The 22413-nt window shown below is 36.6% G+C and overlaps 1 protein-coding gene across 1 annotated transcript in view; it reads right to left on the reverse strand.

Moving 5' to 3' along the window:
• SEMA3A (semaphorin 3A) overlaps positions 1-22413 on the reverse strand; it is a gene marked incomplete at both ends in the record, with an annotated part of 190685 nt that overhangs the window by 96708 nt on the left and 71564 nt on the right. The window contains one exon of the mRNA XM_080936191.1: positions 14391-14510. Coding sequence (XP_080792317.1) covers positions 14391-14510 — 120 coding nt within the window. The remainder of the gene's footprint in view (positions 1-14390; positions 14511-22413) is intronic.

The raw sequence follows: 22413 nt of genomic DNA on the forward strand, positions 1-22413 counted from the left end.
TTGTGTAGCCGTATCAATCTTACCAAACTTGATGAGGTAGATTTCTCTTTTCCTCTCTTTCCTTTTACTTCTTTGACCCCTTTCTTCTTTTTTCTTTCCTTTAGATGAGAATTTGTATATTGTCCATCTATGCCTAGTATATATTTCCTGAAGTACTGTCTGAAGACTTTAACAACAAAATAAATGAACATTTGTTATGAGAAAAATCATATGTAAAAGTTATAGAAAAATCATTTGCATATTCTGTGTACACTGTGTGTGGAGACTGTCTTCATGAGGCACATCACAATCATATGAAGCAACAAGAAAACTTTCTATAAAACTTTATGATCATTATTTATTAATTGGGGTAAATTATTTTTACCTACAAGTAGTGATTTTTTTTGTTAAAGATACACTATTTTCAGTATGAAGAGCCCAACATTTTTTTCTGGTGAAGGTTACCTAGCTCTTTATAATTTCAAGTATTTGTTTTTCATGGTTTTGTTGTAATTTGAACAAGTTTACCAAACTCACACAGGTTAACCCCAAGCACACTAACCTTGATAAATGAATGATACTCAAGCATTCAGATAACTTATAGGGACAGAATATAACCTACAAAATGGACCCTATATCAGAGCAATCTCTACCTCTTATTACAGCCCTTATCTGTATCTGCTGGCTACCTCTGTCTTCAGTTAGCTACTAGATTGTATATATTTTGAGTATTATTTTAGAAATAATGCATAAATTGAGATCTGGTAGATTGGACTGATTGGAACAGATATAGGAGAAATCTGTTCAGGAAAGAGAAAAAATTGAAAGATCCTCCATGAAGCTGACTGGGAATGACAAGGAATTGAAAGAGGAGAATTATTAGGTTGCAGGGGGAGAGAGATCTCCACAAAGACTTTAGAAATAGGAAGGACCCATGCCAACAGTCACATTTTACCTTAGTTTCTAGGATTCAATGTGAAATAAAGTCCTTAAGGAAGATGATGGGTGGCCTCCTGCTCTTCATAAAGACTGATCTGGCCTTGCTGCATAAAGAACTGGATAGAAAATTGGTGGAGGGAAAAAGAGTGGCGGAAGTACGATGGGACAGAAGAGACTCATTTCATCAAGTGAAACCATATGTCTGGGTGACCTCTCACCCTCTGCTCCGATGTAAAGCAGAGAGTCCAGAGAGTCTGTTCCATGCAGGCACCGTTTTAGAGGCCCGTGTCCTTCATTTGACATTTTCCACATGCTGGCATCTTTCTGTTGTATCCATGTGACACTTTCTCCAACCTTAAACTTATCATGTACTTCTAAACTTAAGATATGTACTAATCAGTTGGTTTTTGTTTCTTAATATTTTTGGGCAACATATGTCCATTTAAGTTTTAAAACTCAAATGTCTGTGATTTATTCATCATTTTCATAAAGCAGCCATGGAAGTAATGGTGGTCTTATGCCCATGAGACAATGTTATATCTACATACACTATTCATGAGATGTGACTGCTCTTCTTATGTTCTAACCATAAGAAGCACTTAGTCACATGGGAGTGGGATCTACACTTCTATATCAACTTTGATAAATCACCACAATCTACAATAGTACCTCACCATGTAATATCTCACAAACTAGAAATTTTGTGAAAACTTGAATTGTACATGACATGTCCTCAGAGTACCTACAGCTGTTGAGAGATAGGCAGAGCTCTGATAAATCTAAGGAGGAAGCTGACTTTTCCACAACAAATTTCTATTTTCTCAATTATATACAAAGTTCACAGAAAAATAGTAGTGAGCATGAAAAATAACTTACATTATTAGTATTACACTTATGTATTTTCCCAATATATTTTACTTATTATTGATATAAATACATGAAAAGTTTATATAAATTTCCACACATGTTAAATTTAATATAGTTACACAGTGAACGATTTGGTCCCACTAAGGTATTTGTGGGAAGCTAATGCAAGCTTCTGAGTGCTTAGGGGTGAATCAAAGTGCATTTATTTTGTGTCATTTTCTTAAATCAGAATATATCTCATTGAACCATGGAAGTCTGTCACAATAACAATTCTGCATTTCATCTTTCTTTGCTTTTCTTATGCCCTTTGTCAACACTCAACTAGTCTCCACCTGTTCATTAAACCTTTATTCTAATAGATGCTGCCTCTCCCTCATTCTCTTTTGTATTACATAGGGAAGATCAAAGCTTTTATTCACTCCTGCCCATTTTATGCAGAGGTGTGTGGGTGAGAGTCCTTATGATGTGTGCATTCTTGTTGCCCCTCTAATATACTCAATAACGTTCTTTGATAATGTTTGATGTGTTGACTTCCTCACCCAGCTGAAATCAACTTAAATCCAGTAGCTTTCATGAGAATAAAATTAAACAATGTAGAAATATCTAAATCATAAGTTTTCTGGAGAGATAGATGATAATTCATTTTTATAAGAAAGTGCTCTACTCTTGCAATAAAAATAATAAAGTTTTCCCTGAAATGATATGATCCATACTCAGAGAGTAGATGTCCAAGAAAAAGAAGGTAAAACACAAATTTATTTTAATAATAATTATTAAAGTTTCCAGCAGAAACTGATTTTTTTAATTTTGAAAAGTTAACTGTGAAGTTACCGCTGACTTGCATGAGCTATTCCAAGACTGTAAGTTTAACTTTTCTAAAGACTTATTTTATACTCTTTTCAATTGTGCATGTGTGCTTGTGGACATGCATGTGATGTGTGTGGAGTTGGCCACAGAAGCCTGAGGCATCACCTCCTTTAGAGCTAGGGTTACAGACATTTTTGTGCTGCTCTAAGTGATCTGGGAACTGGATTCAGATTCTCTGAAAGAGCAGTATGTGTCTTAACTGCTGAGTCATCTCTCCAGGCATTAGAGTTTGTTTGTTTGCTTGTTTGTTTCATTTAATCATCTTAACACTGTTTTGGATTGAACTCAAGGCCCAGTATATGCAAGGGAAGCACTCTACTATTAAACTACATCCCCAGTCATTACATCTTTTTATATGTGAAAATAAAAATTAGAGATTAGAGTATGACAACTATTTTAGAAATGCAGTTTGAGCAAGTATGGAAGTTGCCATTATTTATCGGCAGATATATGCTTAAACAGGAAAATGGCAGATAGTTTAGATTCCAGAGGAGTAGAAATTATATAGAGTTTTGTCACTCAGTTGATAACTTAATATCATCCAGATCAAACTAATCTTTTGGCAATATAGTTGAAAATACTTTTAATGTTTGCCTTTGGAGATTTGTAAATCTGATCAGATAAATAGAAAAAATTAAAGATTATGAGGATGAAATACAGCCATTTGGGACAAAATGGAATTTACTTTCTCCTAAAACATACTTAGCAAACACAGGACATTATAGTTTGCTTCTGATGTGCTTTATAGAAAAGGCACTTCGGACTTAATTTGCCACATGTTACAAATGACATGCTTACAGCTGACAAAATCTGTACACAGTCGATTGTCATGTAAGTTACTATACATAACTGAAGATGTTGTTTTTTTATATATACCTAAGATGCTGGGTAAGTTCAGCCTGAAATCAGAGATAAGATTCCATATGACTGCTAGGGAAATGTGATGTGGTGACAAGAAGGTACCTGGGGCTGCTATGAGCCCGGCACTGTACACACAGTACAGGAAATAGGGATTCTTCACTTCAGAGCTGACATTTGTCACCCAGATTTAGGCCAGCCAAGGGCAAGTCAATGTGGAGCACTAAGGATCTCTCCTTTCCAGGTTAATCAATTTAAATATGAGGTAAGACAGCTACTCAATGCCAACAAAATGTAAATCAAAAGGAAAAAAATTGCTGGGATAAAAGCACTTAGAAGGAGCTTGAACCCTGGCACATATACAAAACTGCATTTGCAGTACTAGAAAGAACAGACTCCCAGCCTCTGCAAAGCTCTCGGGAACCCTCTGGTGTACCAGCTAGTTAAGGGGGACACTAGTTTCACAATTTGTGCTCGGTACTGACTTTGCTGGGTTTGTCTCTGTAGTACATATTAGGTTGTGTATTTGTAAAAGGAGGCAAGTACCGAGGTCTGAGATGGTGAGGAGACCAGTTTCCTGACATTTTAGTGGAAGCAAAAGTTGCCCAAGGTCTCAGTGGCAAAGCTGTGAATTGATTTTTAGATCCCATTAGACTCCCTTCTAAGCAGCTTAGCAATTCTCGAGATTGCTTTCAGTGGCCAAGGATGCACAATTGAGTTAGAAGGGCAGATTGAAAAATAAAAATAAAATTAAAATGGAAAGTAGTCATTCTACGTGACTTGGTTTCTGACTATTTGGAATGCTATTACATTCTGCCTAAAATGACCAGTTACCAAGGTAAGTTGAGGTAGTCAAACCAACTGTTCTAGCCCCTGTAATTCAACGGCATTCTGCCATTCTAAACTATAAAGGTGTAATAGCAAATATTGTAATTATGCAAAGATAAGCCTGCTTAAATTAAAGTTGAAGTTTCATGTCATTCATTTTTGAGGCAATGATTAAAATAAATAAATAGTTATGTCTCTAAGTACTCTGATCTTAGTTGAAAAAGTTTTAGGGCATCTAACTAGAACATTGAATTTCAATACAATGTAGCTTCTTTTTTTTTTTTTAAGCATTACAATATTTTACTATATTGATTGACCTTAACACAGAGATAAGGGTGGTTTGATAACAAAAAGATAAGTATGACTATTTACTGTTATTTAGCAATTTAGAGGCTATATAAAAATTTAGTATTATTTGGTTTTTAGACTCCTACTTTTTAAATTATGCTTTTTTTCAAATATAAACTGGTAATATGTAGAAGTTCATTTTCAAAATATTAGAGAGCATCTCTTAATGCTGAAACCTTTTGAAAGTTTTGTAAAGCTCATCACAATTTTTATATTAAGTAGTCGACTTAAAATATATTTCCATGCATGTTATAGATTCTGATGTTTCTCTCTCCGGGAGAAACAGATAACAGTTTAATCTATCACAAACACATTCATATTTGTCTCTGGACAAGTAAGAAAAAGCTGGTTTTATTTATCTGCCTAATCCCTAGGTTATCTCTAAAGAGAACAAATATCACTAGATGAAGCTGTTTCTATTGTTACCATTATATTCATTTATAAAAACAACATTCCCTGATTATTTCACCTCTATAGTCTATTAAGGGACAGTCAAGTAGTCACTGCCGTGGAATCTCACCAAAATGACATGGACTGTCAACCTTTTAGCACTAAGGCTGTCATTAATGATGCCCTCAAGAACAATCTGACAATTGAGCTATGGAAGGTTTGCCTTATCATCACAAGAGAATTTGAAGCTCCTTCTCCCCCTAGAAAGTATAAGCTCCCATCATTGCCGCTCTCCTTCACTAATTTATGAAATCTGAAGGATGTTTTGACTTCTTGTTTTCCTTGGAGAATCTCATTTTGCCCCGTGTCTCTCACCTGGTCTCCATTTAGTTTTTTCAGTTGGTACTAGACCTTTGCCATAGCTTCAAAACGGATGTTTGGACTGCTCCTTTTCTCCCCTAATTTATGCCCCAGGAATATATTTCTGTTTGGACGGTGGTGGGAAGAGTACCACTCTCTTGGTAAAACCTCACAAAGCTCTCAATTAGTTTTCCTCAACTGAACCTTTAATGTAATTTCCAGCTTCCGTACTTGAAATGTTCCATGCATCCTGTGCTATTCCCTCTTTCCCGGTAGACTGACTGTCATTTCTGCCTCTGTCCTTGCAGCCGCGGCTCACAGTGACTACACTACCTCCTACAATTATCCATATGCCACTCAGATTTCCAGATTCCAGGTTGAAGGTGTCAGTCTTTGCTTTCTTCACCTAACTCTTTCTCCACACTTGTCACCTGGTTCCAACTAGACTGAAATACAAATATAAGAAAATTAAAGTGGACTCACTGCCAGAAAACAGGATCGGTCAGTTCAGTTCTTTGTTCCCCTAGTTCTGTAAGTCATCTTTTCATGCTGCAGGTTTTGAATACAGACATCAGCCACAACCATTGCCTAGCATGCTGGTTTCAAAGTGCATTAAAAATTCTCTAAGAATTTTACCTTCCTCAGTAGTAAAACATAATTAATAAGAGTTTCAGCAAATTGTGTGATGTGTCAGTGTAGTTGAAACAGACAGAGCCTCAATACATTGATTTCTCAATAATTCTTACTTTGGACGAATGTAATTATTATTTTTGAGGTTTTAAGCCGCAGCTCTTGCATTATGACCGCTAATTATATTTCCCCAAGAAGACTGCTTGCTCAAGAGCATCTTGCATGTAAATTATGGGAACCTGCCCACCTCCCTAGTTGGTTCTGATTGGTAAATAAAGATGCCAACAGCTAATAGCTGGGCAGGACAGACAGAAGTAGGGTTTTAGGATTTTCTGGGCTTGAAACCAGGAGGAGGAGGAAGGGAGAGATTCATTATCTTGGGAGAATATGGGAGAGAAGAGAGACATCCTGCCTGAGAAAAGTCCAGGACAGAGAGACATAGCCACCATGTGAAGGAGGCAGGAAGGCATAGTCCAGAGGGCTGCCCAACAGGGTCCAGGGCAAATAAGATAGAACATAGAATTAGTAAGTAAAAACTCAGGATTAACAGCCTGGAGGACAGGCAGGGACTGAGCTATTGTGTTCTCTTAGACAGCCTTAAAATATAAAGGCTGTGTATATATCTTTCATTTGGGAACCTGTATACATTGAGGCAGGTAGCAACCCCACATTGGAATAATTAATATAAATTAGTTCTACATTAAGCAATATTAAAGTTAGAGTTTCATGTGTATACTGGGTCTATATATTTGTAACCCTCACCATTACAGATCTTACATATCCCTTAGTATCTCATCTAGAAGATATTCTCCATATTTTTACCCAGCTACCAATTGTTACTCATTCATTGTTCTTCATCCCTTGTTATCCAGCCATTTGAGGGAAGCTTCAGAATTAAAGAGATCTACCCTCAATTACCTTCTAATATTCTCCCAAATCTAAGAAACAAAGGTCCCATGCCAGGGATCTACTTGGCTTATCATGGTCATCCTTGAGCTGTCTTCATTATCACATGTTGCCTGCCTCCCCAGTCTCTGCTGGTCCTTCCTGCCTAGCTAGTCTGGGTCTAACTGTGTCCAATGTGGACATAATAGTTGTCAGTTACTGAACGTTCTACTATTATCATATCTTGTGGACTAGACTATAGTTGCCAGCTACATTGGGTCACTGGGTACTCTAAATCAGACTAATCTAAACTGAGTTTAGTAAACTTAATACTGAATTTCATAGTTAAGAATATGTTGTTAATAATACATGTAAAAATGTTTTGAATAATTTTATCTAATTAAAACATTATTAAAAATCAACTCCATCAGCTTATTTTCACCCTCCTTGTGTATCATAGAAGAGAAACCACTATTCTATCTTTTCTTAGACCAGCATAGCTTCTAGCTGTATACAATGTACTTATCCTTTTTGATTGTAGATAAGCATAACTCTCACAGCTAATCAAAGAAGCTTCTTTTTGCACAAATGAAGATAATCACAGAAAACCACAACTCATCAAAATGCTGACAACAACTTATAATGGGGTGTGTAGCCTCAAAGGCATCCACAAGATAACATTTTCACCAGGCTCAGGACATGCAATGAAAGGGGGCTGAAAGATCATAAAAGTCAAACCACCAGGAAGCCTGCAACAAGATACTGTCTCCTAGCAATAAGGAAGAAGCTAAACTTGTGAAACAGAAACTAGAAAACTGCCTAAACAAGTCTTGAATGATAACAATACCTGGAAAAGTAACTTTTTATTTACCTGATGTAATTCTCATCTCAGACACTTACTACTGAATAAATTCACTCTTTCGAGTTCTTTCTGAACTCTGGTTGGCTGGTTCAATTTGGCTTTTCTGGCTCAAACACTTCTACAAGCTGTCTTATTCAATCTCCCTTCTCTCAGCTTCTCACTGAATTGCTTGCTTAAAAAAAATGCCTTTGAATTCCATGCACAACTGCACTGATAGAAGAATGAACCAGAACTAAATGGAACTGCAGGAAATTCACTGAACTCAGTGTCAGTCAAGTGAACTCCAAACTCACCTGAACTCAACTGGATTCAACTGAACTCTGCCTCATTGCCTGAATTCAGTTGAACTGCACTCCTTCAATTAGACTCCCTTTCAAAAGAAGCCAAGAAGCACAGAAGCATAAATCAAAGATTAGTGTCCTTCAAATGAATGTGGGTGAAAAGATAATACCATTTTTCTTATAAAAACAAAACAAAACAAGCAAACACTACAAAGCTTTTTTTCTTTTAAGAATGCTGCAGGTGTTAACTAACTTCCAATGTATATTTTCTAATTGTTGGTAAATTTGTAATTATATAAATATAATTTTCCTGCTCAAAATTAAACAACAGCCAAACAAGAAAACAAATGCACTGCATACATTGGCACTAGTAAAAGTATGTTGCAATATATTGCTATACTTTCAGCAAAACAAAAGCCTTTTGCAATGTAAATTTGAGTCCCAGATAAGAACTTAAACAGGGTCTACACTCCTACCCTCTCCAGTGCAGAGGAGGGTTTACTTCATTCACCATTTTTGTTCTTGCTTTTGTATTTAATCCCAGAAAGGAGTACAGTCTGCCTAGACTTTGCCCTTTGTGTGGAAAACAACATGTGTGTAACAAGTGTGATTGTGGTGGTTTGAATCACAATGGCTCTCTCCTACCAGCACAGATCTTTGAATGTTTGGTCACCATGAATGACACTACTTAACAAGGATTAGGCATGGCCTCTTTGGAAGAAGTGTGTCACTGCGGGTGGGCTTTGAAGTTTCTTCCTCTTTCAGCTGCCTGCAGATCTGGTGTAGGACTCTCAGCTACTTCTCCAGTACCATGTCTGTCTCTGTGCTGCCCTGCTCTCTGACATAACAGACTATACCTCTAGAACTATACAGGAACCCCACATAAGTGCATTATTTTATGACTTGGTGTGTTCCTAATGTCCCTTCACAGCAAAAACACTGGTTAAGACCACAAGTCAGCCTTTGCCTCTCATTAGCCCAGAAAACTTAAAAGGACACTCTTGACACTTACAACCTCAAATGATGACACCGTGGTTTAAGATTTTTTTATGGCTATGAAGTAGTAGTTCTCTTAAAATGTGATCAACCATGGCATCATTATATCAATTTTGAATTAAGAAAACCTTAATTTCATCCATAATCTTTTTCTGGTAAAGATAAACCAATCATTTGGGGGGAAAGATCAATTAAATACATGATTATCTTCCACTATTTTCAAGAATAACACCTGTGAAAAAAATGTGAGAAAAACATTTGGTAATTGAATGAATACATGATATGATAGAGAATAGAAGAATGTTAATGCCCAAATTATGAACGTTTAAGCAAAGTATTCAGGTCAAATCATGTGACTTGAAGTTTTTAATGTAAGTATGTTGACATGGCTAATTTAGATGCTCTTATTCTTACCAGCTTTGACTGTTTCCTCTATCCCTTTGTCATTAAGATTCATGTTAATTTACTTCCTAACTCAGCTTCCACTCCTACTAATTTTGAGAAATAGTCTTGTTGGTAGCATTTAAATGTTTTTTTTTTTTTTTAGAATCACATGGTTCTGTTAAATTCTCTCAGAATATATGAAATGGAAAACCTTTCAAGTACAAATAGCAGATGATTATGAATTTTTAGTTGAGGTGAAGATGGAAGTATTAATTATTAAATAATAAGACACAAAGGTCAATTTTTTACCATGATTTTTTTTTAAAACATTAGAGAAAAGGAAAGATGGATCACCTGGGATAGAAATAATGAACAGCTGGGGAGAAACTAAAGAAGGACTCTGACATTTCTCACCAACGCAAAGGTTCCTACATGCGGTTTAAGGAATATGGAAAAGTGGTACACAAACCATTTGCCATTAGTTTACTTATACTTATGAGAAATAAATCTGTGATTCACTAGACCAGACATAACAGTAGAGACAGATAACAGAAGCAGAACAGATTGGGAATCAATTAACTGACAGAGCCTTACCTGATATTTAAATAGTATCTGTGCCACAGACTTGCATATAAAACAAACTCTCCTTCATAGCAAAAGGATAAAACAGACAATTTTTGTTCCTGGAGAGATGCATTGGCTGTCATTGCAAAAGTGACCTGAGAGATAGCCATTAAGCCTCATTGCTTTTCTTAATGTCCCCTTGGTTCTATCATAAATTGAGACCATGACATTATGAGAGTATTTATAGAGTTAATACTATCCAGCAGACATCTGGGTCCACCTTTCTTTAGGATTCCTGCCAGTACGTAGAAGAGACCCATTTGGAATTTGAGACTTACATCCAGAGACTTCTTAGAAAAGCTATACTCCTTCTAAATTTATACATTTTTTATTAACAGATGTAAATTTGAAGGGGAAATACCATATACGATAAGCCATTTGGGAATAGCCAGCCTCTAAAGGATGACTCACAATCGGAATGGCAGAGATGCTGGAACTACAGCTCCAAGCTCATCTGTGCTCTTGTCTGAATCACTCCTGTGAACTCTACAGGCATTCTATGACAAGTGTACACATGTGTATCAGGCATGTGACCTTGTTGGCAGTTATCTGCTGTGTCAAGGGCTATTGGCAGATGCCCAAGAATTGATTGACACATGTCTTACGGAACTGGAGTTAATTAATATGTCTACCAATTCCCAAATGTACCAGAGGAAACAGAAAATCTGTTTAATACAGCAATCAATGACATGCTGTGTGTGGTCAAGAGGCATTCACTAGACAAAAAAACTAGGTTTTTGGAAGACACCATTCAAGAGTGTATATATAGGTATCAAAATGCTAGAAATGAAAAGACGATTTTTAAAACTCCAAGGCTAAACCTTGGGGTATTTTGGAAATTGATTTATCACTAGAAATAGCAAGTGCTAATCTTTTTCTATAATATTCAAAACTATTACATAGTGACTAGGGCCTTGTATTGTTTTGTTTTGTTTTGTTTTGTTTTTTTTACAAAATCAGTGTTTTACTTCTATGGCTTTCTTCATAAAAATATTTAGTCCATATGCAGTTTTCTAATGTAGATATGCCTACAAGCTTGGAAACTAAGTATAAGGCAATAGGTACTTTTAGAGAAGTGTATAAAAAGCAGAAACTGACTATGGTAGTGTGGCTTGCTAACAGTCTTCACAAATGTTAAAAGTGAAGATTATTCCTTTCATAAAATATAATTACTTGTAACCTAAAACACTGAATAAAATAGTTTTTTTTTCTTTTTTTCTTTTTGTATTATAGGACATCTATCAAAACATATAATCCCTAGCCTAAAATTTATGAGGAAAAATTCTACAACTAAAAAAAAAAGGCTAGAATTTGAAAGAGCACTGAGGGTTTGGGTGGGGGACATGGGTTTGGAGAAAGGAAGGAGAAGGGACAGAATATGTAATTACACATAATCTTATAAAACATAAATGTTATTTTAAAGACAATTTTTAATGACAGTATTTTCAAACTCCATGTGTGTGTGAATATTAATTCAGCATTCCAAGCCTCTCTCCTGGTGTCTCTTTCATGTATTTTTTTTCCTCTTCTTTCCATTAGTGTCATTTTTTTCCCTAACAGTATAAAGTGCACATTGTCTCTTTTTCTCAACTTCATAAACAGCAAAATTGGTTAAAGCCAAGGGTAGCATTTTAAGTAATAGTATAGATCAATTTAAAGCAGATTGTCTCAGAAGGCAGCTTAAGCATTGAAAATTAAATTTGATGTAGTCTAGACAAGCTCTCCTGATAATATCTTTTCCAGAATTTCCTAGATTGCCTGTCTAGACTGCTCCAAATTCCCCAGGTAATTGCATAATCATCTTCTCTCTGACCTCCTACTCTGGAATGGTATTTCATAATTTATAGTTTTCATGCAAATCAAAATCACTGAGCTTCTCAATCTGGACCTGTTTCGAAAGTTTGAGTTTCTTGGGGAAATAAAAACTTGTACCTCAATATGTCATCTCAAAGGAGCTCACATAGGAAACTGGGCTTATTTCCTATTTCAGTGGAGGGAAGCCTGAGCAATGGCCTGTAGCCCTTCACTCCCCGACCAGCCCACCCAAAGAGCAGCAATGCTTAGTTGACTTGAAAGATAATACATTATTAACAGGGAGATTAATTATAGGAGGAATGGGAACATCATCATAGGAAAAAAATGATAAAGATGCATGCAGATACATAGAATTTTAGCATACATAGATACCAAAATATGGAAGTCTCAGCTTTTAGATATGGAAGGTTTAAAATGAGTACAGATAGACCCTATAAGGGAAGCCTAGTGACATCATTTATAATCACAGAGGAGGAGACAGGTAAATACCAGGTAAGGTGGTGATAATGAACAAAAGAAACTGCCAGGACTTTCCATCTGAGACACATTTATAATTTCGAGTATTCGCTGTTCATTTTTTAGCAAGGATGACCTATCAGATCTCAAACATTTCCAATCCAATTCTACTTCAGACACAGATGCAGGGAAAGAAGCCCCTGGTTCTACATGGAGCAGCTAAGGTTGAGTAAGGAGAGATTCTGGAAGTAAATCTCAAGAACAGAAGAATGCTATCCTTACAAGGAGACTAGAAGCTTTGAGTTTGTAAAGCACTAAATGTTAGGCCAGTGGAAGGTGGTCTGAGGCAACGAATTAGCATAACTCTCATTTAACACATGTGGATACCTAGGCAAGGATGGTTTTATTTTGTTTTACATGTTATGAGCACAGACTATAAGATGTTAAATAACCTTCCCAGGACTTCAAAGCTGATGCTTTGTGGATTGGGTTCTGCAGCCTATTTGACACCACTGTCTGTGTTTTTTCTGTACCTCTGAGGAAGAAGATTCCAGAAAATGCTCCTATTTCCTTGTATGCCACCCATCAGGAAGGGTATGACTCCAGGAACAAAATGTGCATCACAGTGGGTCCAGCTTTTATTGACATTGTCAGCAGTTTCACATTTGGGATGGTATCACAGGGATGTTTATTTAATCAGAAGTGATTAAATCCATGATCTGTATTTTCTCCAGGGTCCTGAGTATGAACTGATTGCTATTTTACTCGGTGTGAAACAGGAAACTTAAAGAGGACGCCTTTCTTAAAAAGCCACATCATGTTGAGACATATTGTCCACACTAACAAGTATTTCGTACATACTTGTGAGGATGGGGAGATGGAAGCATATAAATGCGGGCAGGCACAATCGTACGATTTACCTATATGGATAAGTCCTCAGGAAAGTGTCTTAAACTTTCCACTCATGTCAACGAAGCAACAGCAGAAATCACACCGCATATGTGGTTGTAGCATTGGAAACACATAGCCTGTAGTTCGTGGTCTTATATAAAGAAGATAAAACATGAAATGTTCTGCTTTCTTGTCTTTGGAATCAATACAACACCTTCGTATCTCATAGGACACCCTGAGAGAATGCAGCACTAGTGGAGCTGGAGATATAAGTGCCTGGCATGTAAATTCAGTCTTATCTTTAGGAGTCCAGAAATATTCTGTGAACAAACTCTTCACTTCTTGAGCATTTCTGAATTCCAATTTGGAAGTAAATTCTGTAACAGATCACTCAGCACACAAACACAGTTATTCTGACAATGTAGTGCCACAACTGACAACAGCCTTTATAATCGAGGCCACTGAGATGTGCAGCTCCGTCCACTGCTGTCAATAGGAGCAAGGTCTCCTCATTTTCAATTTGATCTTAATTCACTTATCTATAATTCTCTCAACAGCATCTTTCAGAGGAGCAAAAATGTACTTATTTCTTTCTCATGCTACGAGTGTAGTAATCAAAAATATAAAGGTAACACCTAACAAAGCCAGAACGCGGATGTGAGATTCCCATCTTGGAGCCCAACTATGGAGAGCATCCCTCTTAATTCTCTGACAGAAAATAACAACAAAAATTAAGCAAAACAAACAAGCAGAGCCCACGAAACAGCGGGAGGGAGGCAGAAACCTTTGACTGAGGAAGTTAGGGGGACAGTAGGGGGGGACAGAGCTACAGATAAACAGATGAAGGGAACACCTGCAGTTTGCCTCCCTGGGTCTCACAGGCAGAGAGGATAATTCTGAAATCCAGGGTGAGAACAAATGGTCCCCTCTCTTCTCTTGGCCCAGAGTTGTTCCTGAGTTATGGCCTCGCTGTTTTATATTCACAGACTAAAATTAATAACAGCATCTGAATTGGAAGTAGGTCTCCAAGCATGGTGAAGCAGAAACTCAATGCGCTGCAGAAATCAGCAATGAACCCTCGGAACTGGAAGAAATCAGGAACACAAAGCATTCTTAGGAGTCAGCTTTACCTCAGGATGATGTCCAACTTCAATATAGGTGCAAATTGGATGGAAAGCCCCAGTTCCACAGGCGTACAAGTGAGTCTGATTATAGACCTTGAGGACCTTGATGAAATTTGCACATTCTTTCTGTGAAACAAAAGGCAAATCAGTTAATTCCGGCACTCAGCCTGACTGGGTGTTGGGCATGCTGGGACAGATTTTGTAGGTGCACCTTTCTCAATTTTTAGCGCTCATTTATGGTTCTGTGTTTTGTTCACGGCACTACACATATTAAACTATAAAAATCTTAAACTTGGTGGGAATGAATACAGTGATAGTTATATATCAACTTGAACAAGCTACAGTTATCTGAGAAGAGGGAATTCTCCCCATTGGAGAATATCCATCCATCAGATCGGTATGTAAACTAGCATGTGGGACATTTTTTTAGTGATTGTTAGGGGAGGTCCTGATCCTTATGGGTGGTGCCACACCTGGCCTGGTGGTTCTCAGTTCTATAAGAAAGCAGGTTAATGAGCAAGCCATGGAAAGCAAGCCAGTAAATAGCATGCTTTATAGCTTCTACATCAGGTCTGCCTCCAGGTTCCTGCCCTGACTTCCTTCAATAATGAGCAGTGATATGGAAGTCTAAGGGAGATCTTTTTCTTCTCCAAGTTGTTTTGGACACAGTGTTTCATCACAGCAATAGTAAGCCTGGATAAGACATATACCCTTCCATAATCTCTCACCAAAACTATTTCTAAAACATTGTTGCCTAACTGAACAATGGCCTTTCCACAGTTGAGACAACAACCAACTCTCTAGATCACAGATTATTCAAATGAGATTCTGGCGAAATTCTTGTTATTCTTCAGTGACATCTGGGTTTAAATTTAGAAAACAGGAACAGAAATAAAGGATAACATGAAGCTCATATTCACTAGCAATATCTACTGGTCTTTTAAAATTAAGAATACATTCATATGCTACCTAAAGATATATTGAAAGGGTTTTTCTACATTGTTCATAATTTTTAAGAAATTCCTCGGTTGAATATTTAAAAGTAAGCTCTAGAGGTGGAAGTAGAAGCTTCCAAAGCAGACTACTGTATAATGAGGTTGGCTTGCTCACAAAATGGAGAACCAGGTCGAATGTTATGTTCCAAAGTGTGTTATGCCCTCAAAGCTTTCTATGTGACCCGTGACTTCTTAGGTGTAAACTCAGAATGCATCTGGACTTATGTAGTCAGTTAGAGTTTATAAGTGGAGTGTTATAACTTGCTGAGTACATTTCCACATGACATTTCTATCCAGTACTTGCAGCTGAAGACTTGGGTCTCAACTACATTGGCCCATAAAATAAGGAACAGGCAACTTCAGCAGGATAATTAACATTTAAATTCAAGAAAGTACCTGCTATTTATTCTGATTGTTCTAGGTTGAAACCTGATATTGTCCTTTGAATACAAGTCTTTAAAGATTAATTAGACTTATTTAAAACATAATAAGAGTTTGAGATGTGAGTCCCCATGCTTTCTTACCAATAATATGTCATTTCAGTAGGTAAAAATTACAAACAACCCCCTAAATTTCTGTACTATTTTGTTAAATAAATCTAGAATGTATATTTCCTTTATTTATTTATTTATTTATTTTTTTGGAACAAGGCAGGAAATTTTGCTCTGAAGCCAACTGACTTTGCAAATTGTTCTGTTATGAGAAAGAATTCCTTTTCTCACTCACTTTGAACAGGTTAGTTCCTGTTCAAAATATCATCAGTGTGAAGGAGATAAAACATAACTTCCCTTGTTCTCAAAGCCCAAAGTTCCTACTGTATCAGTTCCCCCTCCTTCCCCTACAGGACCCAACATGAGTGTCTATGCAGAAGAAGGAGAATGAGGAAAGGAAACATCTGATAAATTAATTTACAAATGAAGCATTCATGTGTTTGCCCGCAGGATATATCCCTACTCCTTAAAAACAGAAGAAAAAAAAATCTATCATTTTCAAAGGAGGAATTTTGAAAAATATCTTTCCTTGAAAAATGTAGGTGGCCACATATTCTTCTTTTACAGCCATCCCTCATTGTAGGCTCAATATTATTATATTCAAGAAGATAGATAAGGAGTTCTGGTACCTTATGTCAAAATCAAGATACTGGTTGTGCACACAAGGTTAATCAAATGGCTATTCCAGTAAATAACACTGGCAGACCGAGATAGAAGACTTGTTCACCTCCTAATAGAGCAGGACTTCATTTGGTCTGTGAAATGCTTGTAAAGGCTCACGAGCCATTTCCCATATAAACCTAACTTCTCTAGCTCCATCTAATACCCAATAACAATATAGAAGTAGATTATGGTTCTCTGTGGTATAAAAGGAAAACATAATCATGAGCACAAATACTTGTAAACACAAAGGAAGGGTCACATTACACTCTGATGAATTTAATACTATAGCTTTTGTGAGTTTGTTATTTCTTATAGATTAGATAACCAATTAGCAATGTACCAGCAACTAAGGCTGTCTTTTGAAAGAAAACTAGCAGGTTATAATTAACACAAGAAAAAAAAAAAAAAAACAAAAAACAAAAAACTCCCTAAGCTCTTGAAACCCACAAAATTGGACTACATTGAATATCAAATTCTCAATTTGTTCTCTATTAACTGTTAAATAGGGAACCACTATACTATGACAGCCATTCTTCTACAAAGCAGCTGGAACAAAATCAACCATGGGACTCTAGCCGAGAAACCTGGCAAGGAGTCTGACTGTGCTGATAAGTGAGTCTGAGTTAGAGAAAATGGAGCCCCACCCTATTGGCCCAAGGCCTAGAATGATCTCCTTAATTTCTCCACTCTCCCTATTGGCAGCAAGTTCCACTGTTTGCCATGCCCCAAGGCTACCTTAGTATTATTTTCAAAGTAAAGGTTGATGCAAATAGAGTTACAGAGCAATTTCTTGGGCTGAGAGGTTAAAATGATGGTTGTAGGAAAACAAAGGAGTGGAAGGAAATACTTTCAAGACTGGTTTGGAAATAGCCAAAGGAGGAACCCTCAGCATGTGTGGAAGCAGGAAATAGACAAAAGGGACTGAATGGGGAGGAACCTCAAACTTGAAAGACATTCTCTTGAGGATCTGTTTTTAAGAGAATGTCTACATAATAGTGTATCAATCCAGTCATTCAATTGCCTTCTTTTGCTAGTTTGTGGCTGCCAAGCCTGGTGAGTATTCCAAACAGGACACTCATTTTATTCTGAGCCTGCCTGAACATTCTGTTAAACTAGGGGGAAGCGTGACAGCAAAAGGAAACACACTTCACACATTGCTGCTCTGGGGAGACAGAAGAGGAGTGTTGCTGACCTTTCCTTGAACCATGACGTTTCTGAAAACTCAGAATGTGATGTACTTTTTGGCATTAAACGACTGCTCTGCTTTGCTCCACACTGGAAAATTTACAGAGCAATAAAGACACTGCGGTCGGCTCAAAATGAATTCATTTTTCAAACCGTAATCTTTTATTCAAACTTAAGTTGATATACACAGGTGAATTCGGTAACAAGTTGACATCTCAAGAGTCAGTCAATCCCAGGGACCTTCAGATCACCAGCACCCCACAATCATTAGTTTAGAAGTAAGAGCAGTTATAATCCAATAAAATCCCAAGCCCACACCTGAGGAGCCATGATAAATGATCCTCTATGACAAGCTGTTTGAATTTGAGTATTAGGTGGCTCTAGCCTTTTTGGATCACGTAAATAGAAGAATTATGCATAAAATATTATCCCAAAGAACAAATGTAAAGAAAATATCTATCTTTGAAAAAGATATAAGAGCTGAAAGCAGAATGAATCAAAAACAAACATCACAGATACAGCGACGTAGCACAGATTAGCCTGTGTTGCAGACTTTTCCTGGACCGTTACAAAAATAAAGCCCATCCATCTGTCAAAACAACTGCTCCATGCATGAAAATTAGAACAGCATTGAGGTGTTTTTAACTAACTTCCGATCATTATGCTTTCTATAAAAGAATATAATTTACCTACAATTACAATTACCTCCTTCCCTGTTCTTAAACTGTGGATGAAGTAGTGGAAATTTAACCTAAATAAAGAAGCAGCTAAAAAAGAAAGAAAGAAAGACAGTGATCAACAACGATCTCTATTCAAATATATTCAGTTCATGATTAAATCAAGCAAACTTGTGCTGGTTGAAATATAAACCAGCCCCAAATGAATGGGGATAGAGTAGCACTGCCTCAGGTCAATGACAATTCATTTTACAGGCAAAATCAGTAGACTGTGTGTCATCAGCCACTCACGTGGAATTATTTTACTATATAACCCAGCAGCTGGGAAAGCAAAGGAATCCCTGTCTATCAGCATGGGTGGATCCACTCTGCAGGAAAATCCATTAATAAGCTTAATTCCTGAAGTTAATCCATTGACTCTTTTCACTGGCCCATTCATTTGGCAAGCTGGCCACATACTCCAAGGTTCATGCCAAAGAAGTAATCCGAGAGATTGTTCCTGTCACTCACTTCATCCCTCTCCTGTTTAAGATGCCCTGAACTTATCTGGCAGCAGCGCTTCGTCTTTCTCCCTTCTTAAATTGTTCTGTTGCAGCTAGGATCTGACCATCCTCCATTTTGTCTTCCCAGTCTTTCACATTCACTACAGGTTGTCAGGAATCCCTTCAAGAAGGTACATCTGGTAGACCTTGTATACAGCTACCTTCTCATTTTTGTATTGTCCATATAATATTGAATTTGTGACTTTTAACTTATATACCTTTATTATAATGGAAATCACCCTGCTAATAAGAGATACCCACTGTCTTTATAGTGCTGAATAGAAGACAGAAAAAAGTCCAGCTTTCAGAGGATTGTTTGGTGTCACTGTTACACACCTCCTTTCTGCCATCTGTATTGTTTCATATCGAGCTAGATTTTGTTTTGGTTAAGAGCCATTTATGTCCCAAATACTAAGTACATTATATAGTTGATAATATAAAATGCTCATACAACTATCTTAGTATATGGAGATTCTCTAATAAATTTTTCAATCACAACCCAGGTAAAATGTATCCGACTTCTGGTATAAGTAGATACTCTATTTGGATAGTCAATGCCTATACTCATTTTTTTACTTAGTTCCTTTCTTTCTGTTTTAAAAGCCTAAAGTGTATTTCCATTATAATGATCCTAAGAAATAACATAGTAGAAATGTGTTTTTTGATAAATGGTCTCCCCTGGTTGGCATGGCACTCACCATGTAGAACAGGCTGGCTTAGAAGTAGTTGTGTAGACCAGACTGCTCCCAAACTCACAAAAGTCCAATTGTCTACCTCCTGAGTGCTGTAATTAAAAGCTTGCACCAACATGTACAGAAAGAAAAGTTTATGTAATGATATACATGTGCTGGAAATCAATTAATTGCCATAGAGTCAATGAGCAGTATAAGAGCAGATGTGGAGTTCTGTGTTAGCTTCAACTACTCATGGTTTGAAACCCTCATTCAGTGAATCTTGAATCTGGTGATATTTGCAAATAGACCATAGAAAAACTAAGTTAAAGAAGGTCCTTTGGGTGACCCTAACCCAGTCTACTTTGTCTCCTGAGAGGAAAGGCACATATAAAGACATGGGGGTGAGAGAGCACAGAGGAATAAGCACACAGAGGAGCCATATGAGATGTATGCTTAGCTCCTCTGCTTCAAGTTGCCATGACTGTGACAAAATACATATCGGTTGTTTCAAATCATACTATGGTTCTGTGTTGTGGCATCCTGGGAACAAGTGTAAAAAAGAGTGCAGGCATCCTAATTACATCATGATATAAGATGCTTGGTCAAAAGACATTTATGGTAATTGGTTAAATTCTTTAGCCAAATATATCAAATGCAATGGGAAAGTTTTGATGTTAGTCATTTAAGTTATGGCCTTCTACTTTAAACATAATTAGATATTAAAGTGAAATTTCACAAAATCTCATTTGTTCAGCTTTTTTTAAACAAAATATTTTCTTCCAATAATTTAGAATAATAGACCAAAAATGTACAAATATATGTATACAAATATGTTCAAGTTTATGTGTATTAGTGTATATACACAAGTCTATACATTAAATTGTAGAAATTATTTCTGACCACATTTATACCTAAGAAATTTAAATTTGCTGACATTTATTCATGTTCAATGACAATTTTGATTTCTTTAAGAGTATGAAGTATAGCCTGGTGGTGGTGCATGTCTTTATTTCCAGCACTCAGGAAGCAGAGACAGGTGGCTTTCTGTGAGTTGGAGGCCAGCCTGGCAGTTAAGGCTACAGAGAAACCCTGACTAAAAATAACCAAAACAACAAAAAAGCATGAAATAAATTTTCAAGAAAATTCAGAAAATCTTACTGGTCAATTCAAATAAAAATTTAAAGACAAAATCAAAACAATATTGAGATTGCTATTTTTACCCAACAGCGAGAGGTACACTGGAATTAATCAGGGAATCTTTGGGGGATTTTTTTTTTTTGTGTGTGTGTGACTATAGAAAACTTCTTCCAGATACTTGACCTTAAGTGTCCTCAACTAATCCTGGGATTAAAGATACATCCCAACAAAGCAATTACTGTGTTCATTAACTCATTAATTTTTTTGCTAGTATTATTGTCTTTGTTGTTATTTGGAGAAAAAGGTCTCTCTACATAGCCCTGGCTTTCCTGAACACATTATGTGGACCAGAAAGACCTCAACCTCACAGAGGTCCCTTGCCTCAGCTGTGTGAGTGCCAGGAAAAAAAACTTGTACCACCATGACCTGCAGTTATCCCTTCTTAAAATAAGCATGTCTCTATTACTTTGAATGCTTCAAGACTGTTTGACTTTCATACTAGTCTGCATTCTATACCATTCCATACTTTATGCCAACAACTCAAATGTGAGTTCTTCAGACATACTTCAGAGAACTGAAGCCCAAACTGGGAGCTAAAGAGAGACAACTTCAGTACAGTTCCTTTAGAATACTGATGTCTGCCCATCTTCTGCTATAAATATTACAGTTTGTTCATTAGAATTGTCAGGAAGTTTCAGTAGCCCAATAGGGAAGGACTGTCAAATATAACCACTGTTGTCATAACATGGGCCTTTGGTTATCATCAGTTAAGCAGCAAAACACAGACATTGGTTTTTCATAGTTGTACAAGAATTGTACTGAGTCAATTTAGTAAGCTGGAATTCCATTTCCTAGACACTCCTCCTCTGTGACTTGTAAGGTTGCCCACTTATGAAAATTTTCAAAGACGTGGAAGCATGGTTTCACCTACAGCCATAATCCTGTCAAGGCTCTTCACTGCTGACCCCTAGTTCTAGTAAGTATGCCAAAAATTTATCCTTTTCCCAGGTCCTATATGTCACTTTAGACATAGGATCTTCTCTTCATCCTTGCCTATCTCTGTGGCAATTCAAAGCATCTTCTTAAGATTAGCAATTAACTAAAAGAAATGTGATGAAGTAGAAAGTAGTTCTTGAGCCTCCTTGACACGGTGGTCTATCTACTTTACTTCACTTTCTTTTCTAACACCAAATCTGGCTGTCTATAGCATCTGTAGGCATAGTTTATGTCTCAGAAGAAGTAGACAGTCTACCATAGATTCCTTACTACATCTGACCATTTGATATTGTTAGTAAAATTCTTTTCATATTCCATTTAAGTCTGGCCTCTGAAGAAATTCTAACAGGTGGATATCTTACCAAAACAGAATAACTCATTTGAAAATGCCTACCTAAAAGAGGATAATAGATTTGACCTAATTATCTCACCTTACAATAAGTCCCTAATTTACAATATTTTCAGTTATAAATATGATGGTTCATCCTTTCATAATATAGAACAAAAACCATATTAATATTAAAATAATTTCAACATGCTACTAGAAAACAATATTAACATATTATATGTGGTGTAATATATAAGAACATTTATCTATAAGTATAATCTATATGTAATATCGTGTAGCATATAGTATAGTATATATATTAAATGTATTTAATATATTTG

Source organism: Micromys minutus (assembly GCF_963924665.1).
Source record: "Micromys minutus genome assembly, chromosome: 23".
Classification (NCBI taxonomy): Eukaryota; Metazoa; Chordata; class Mammalia; order Rodentia; family Muridae; genus Micromys; species Micromys minutus.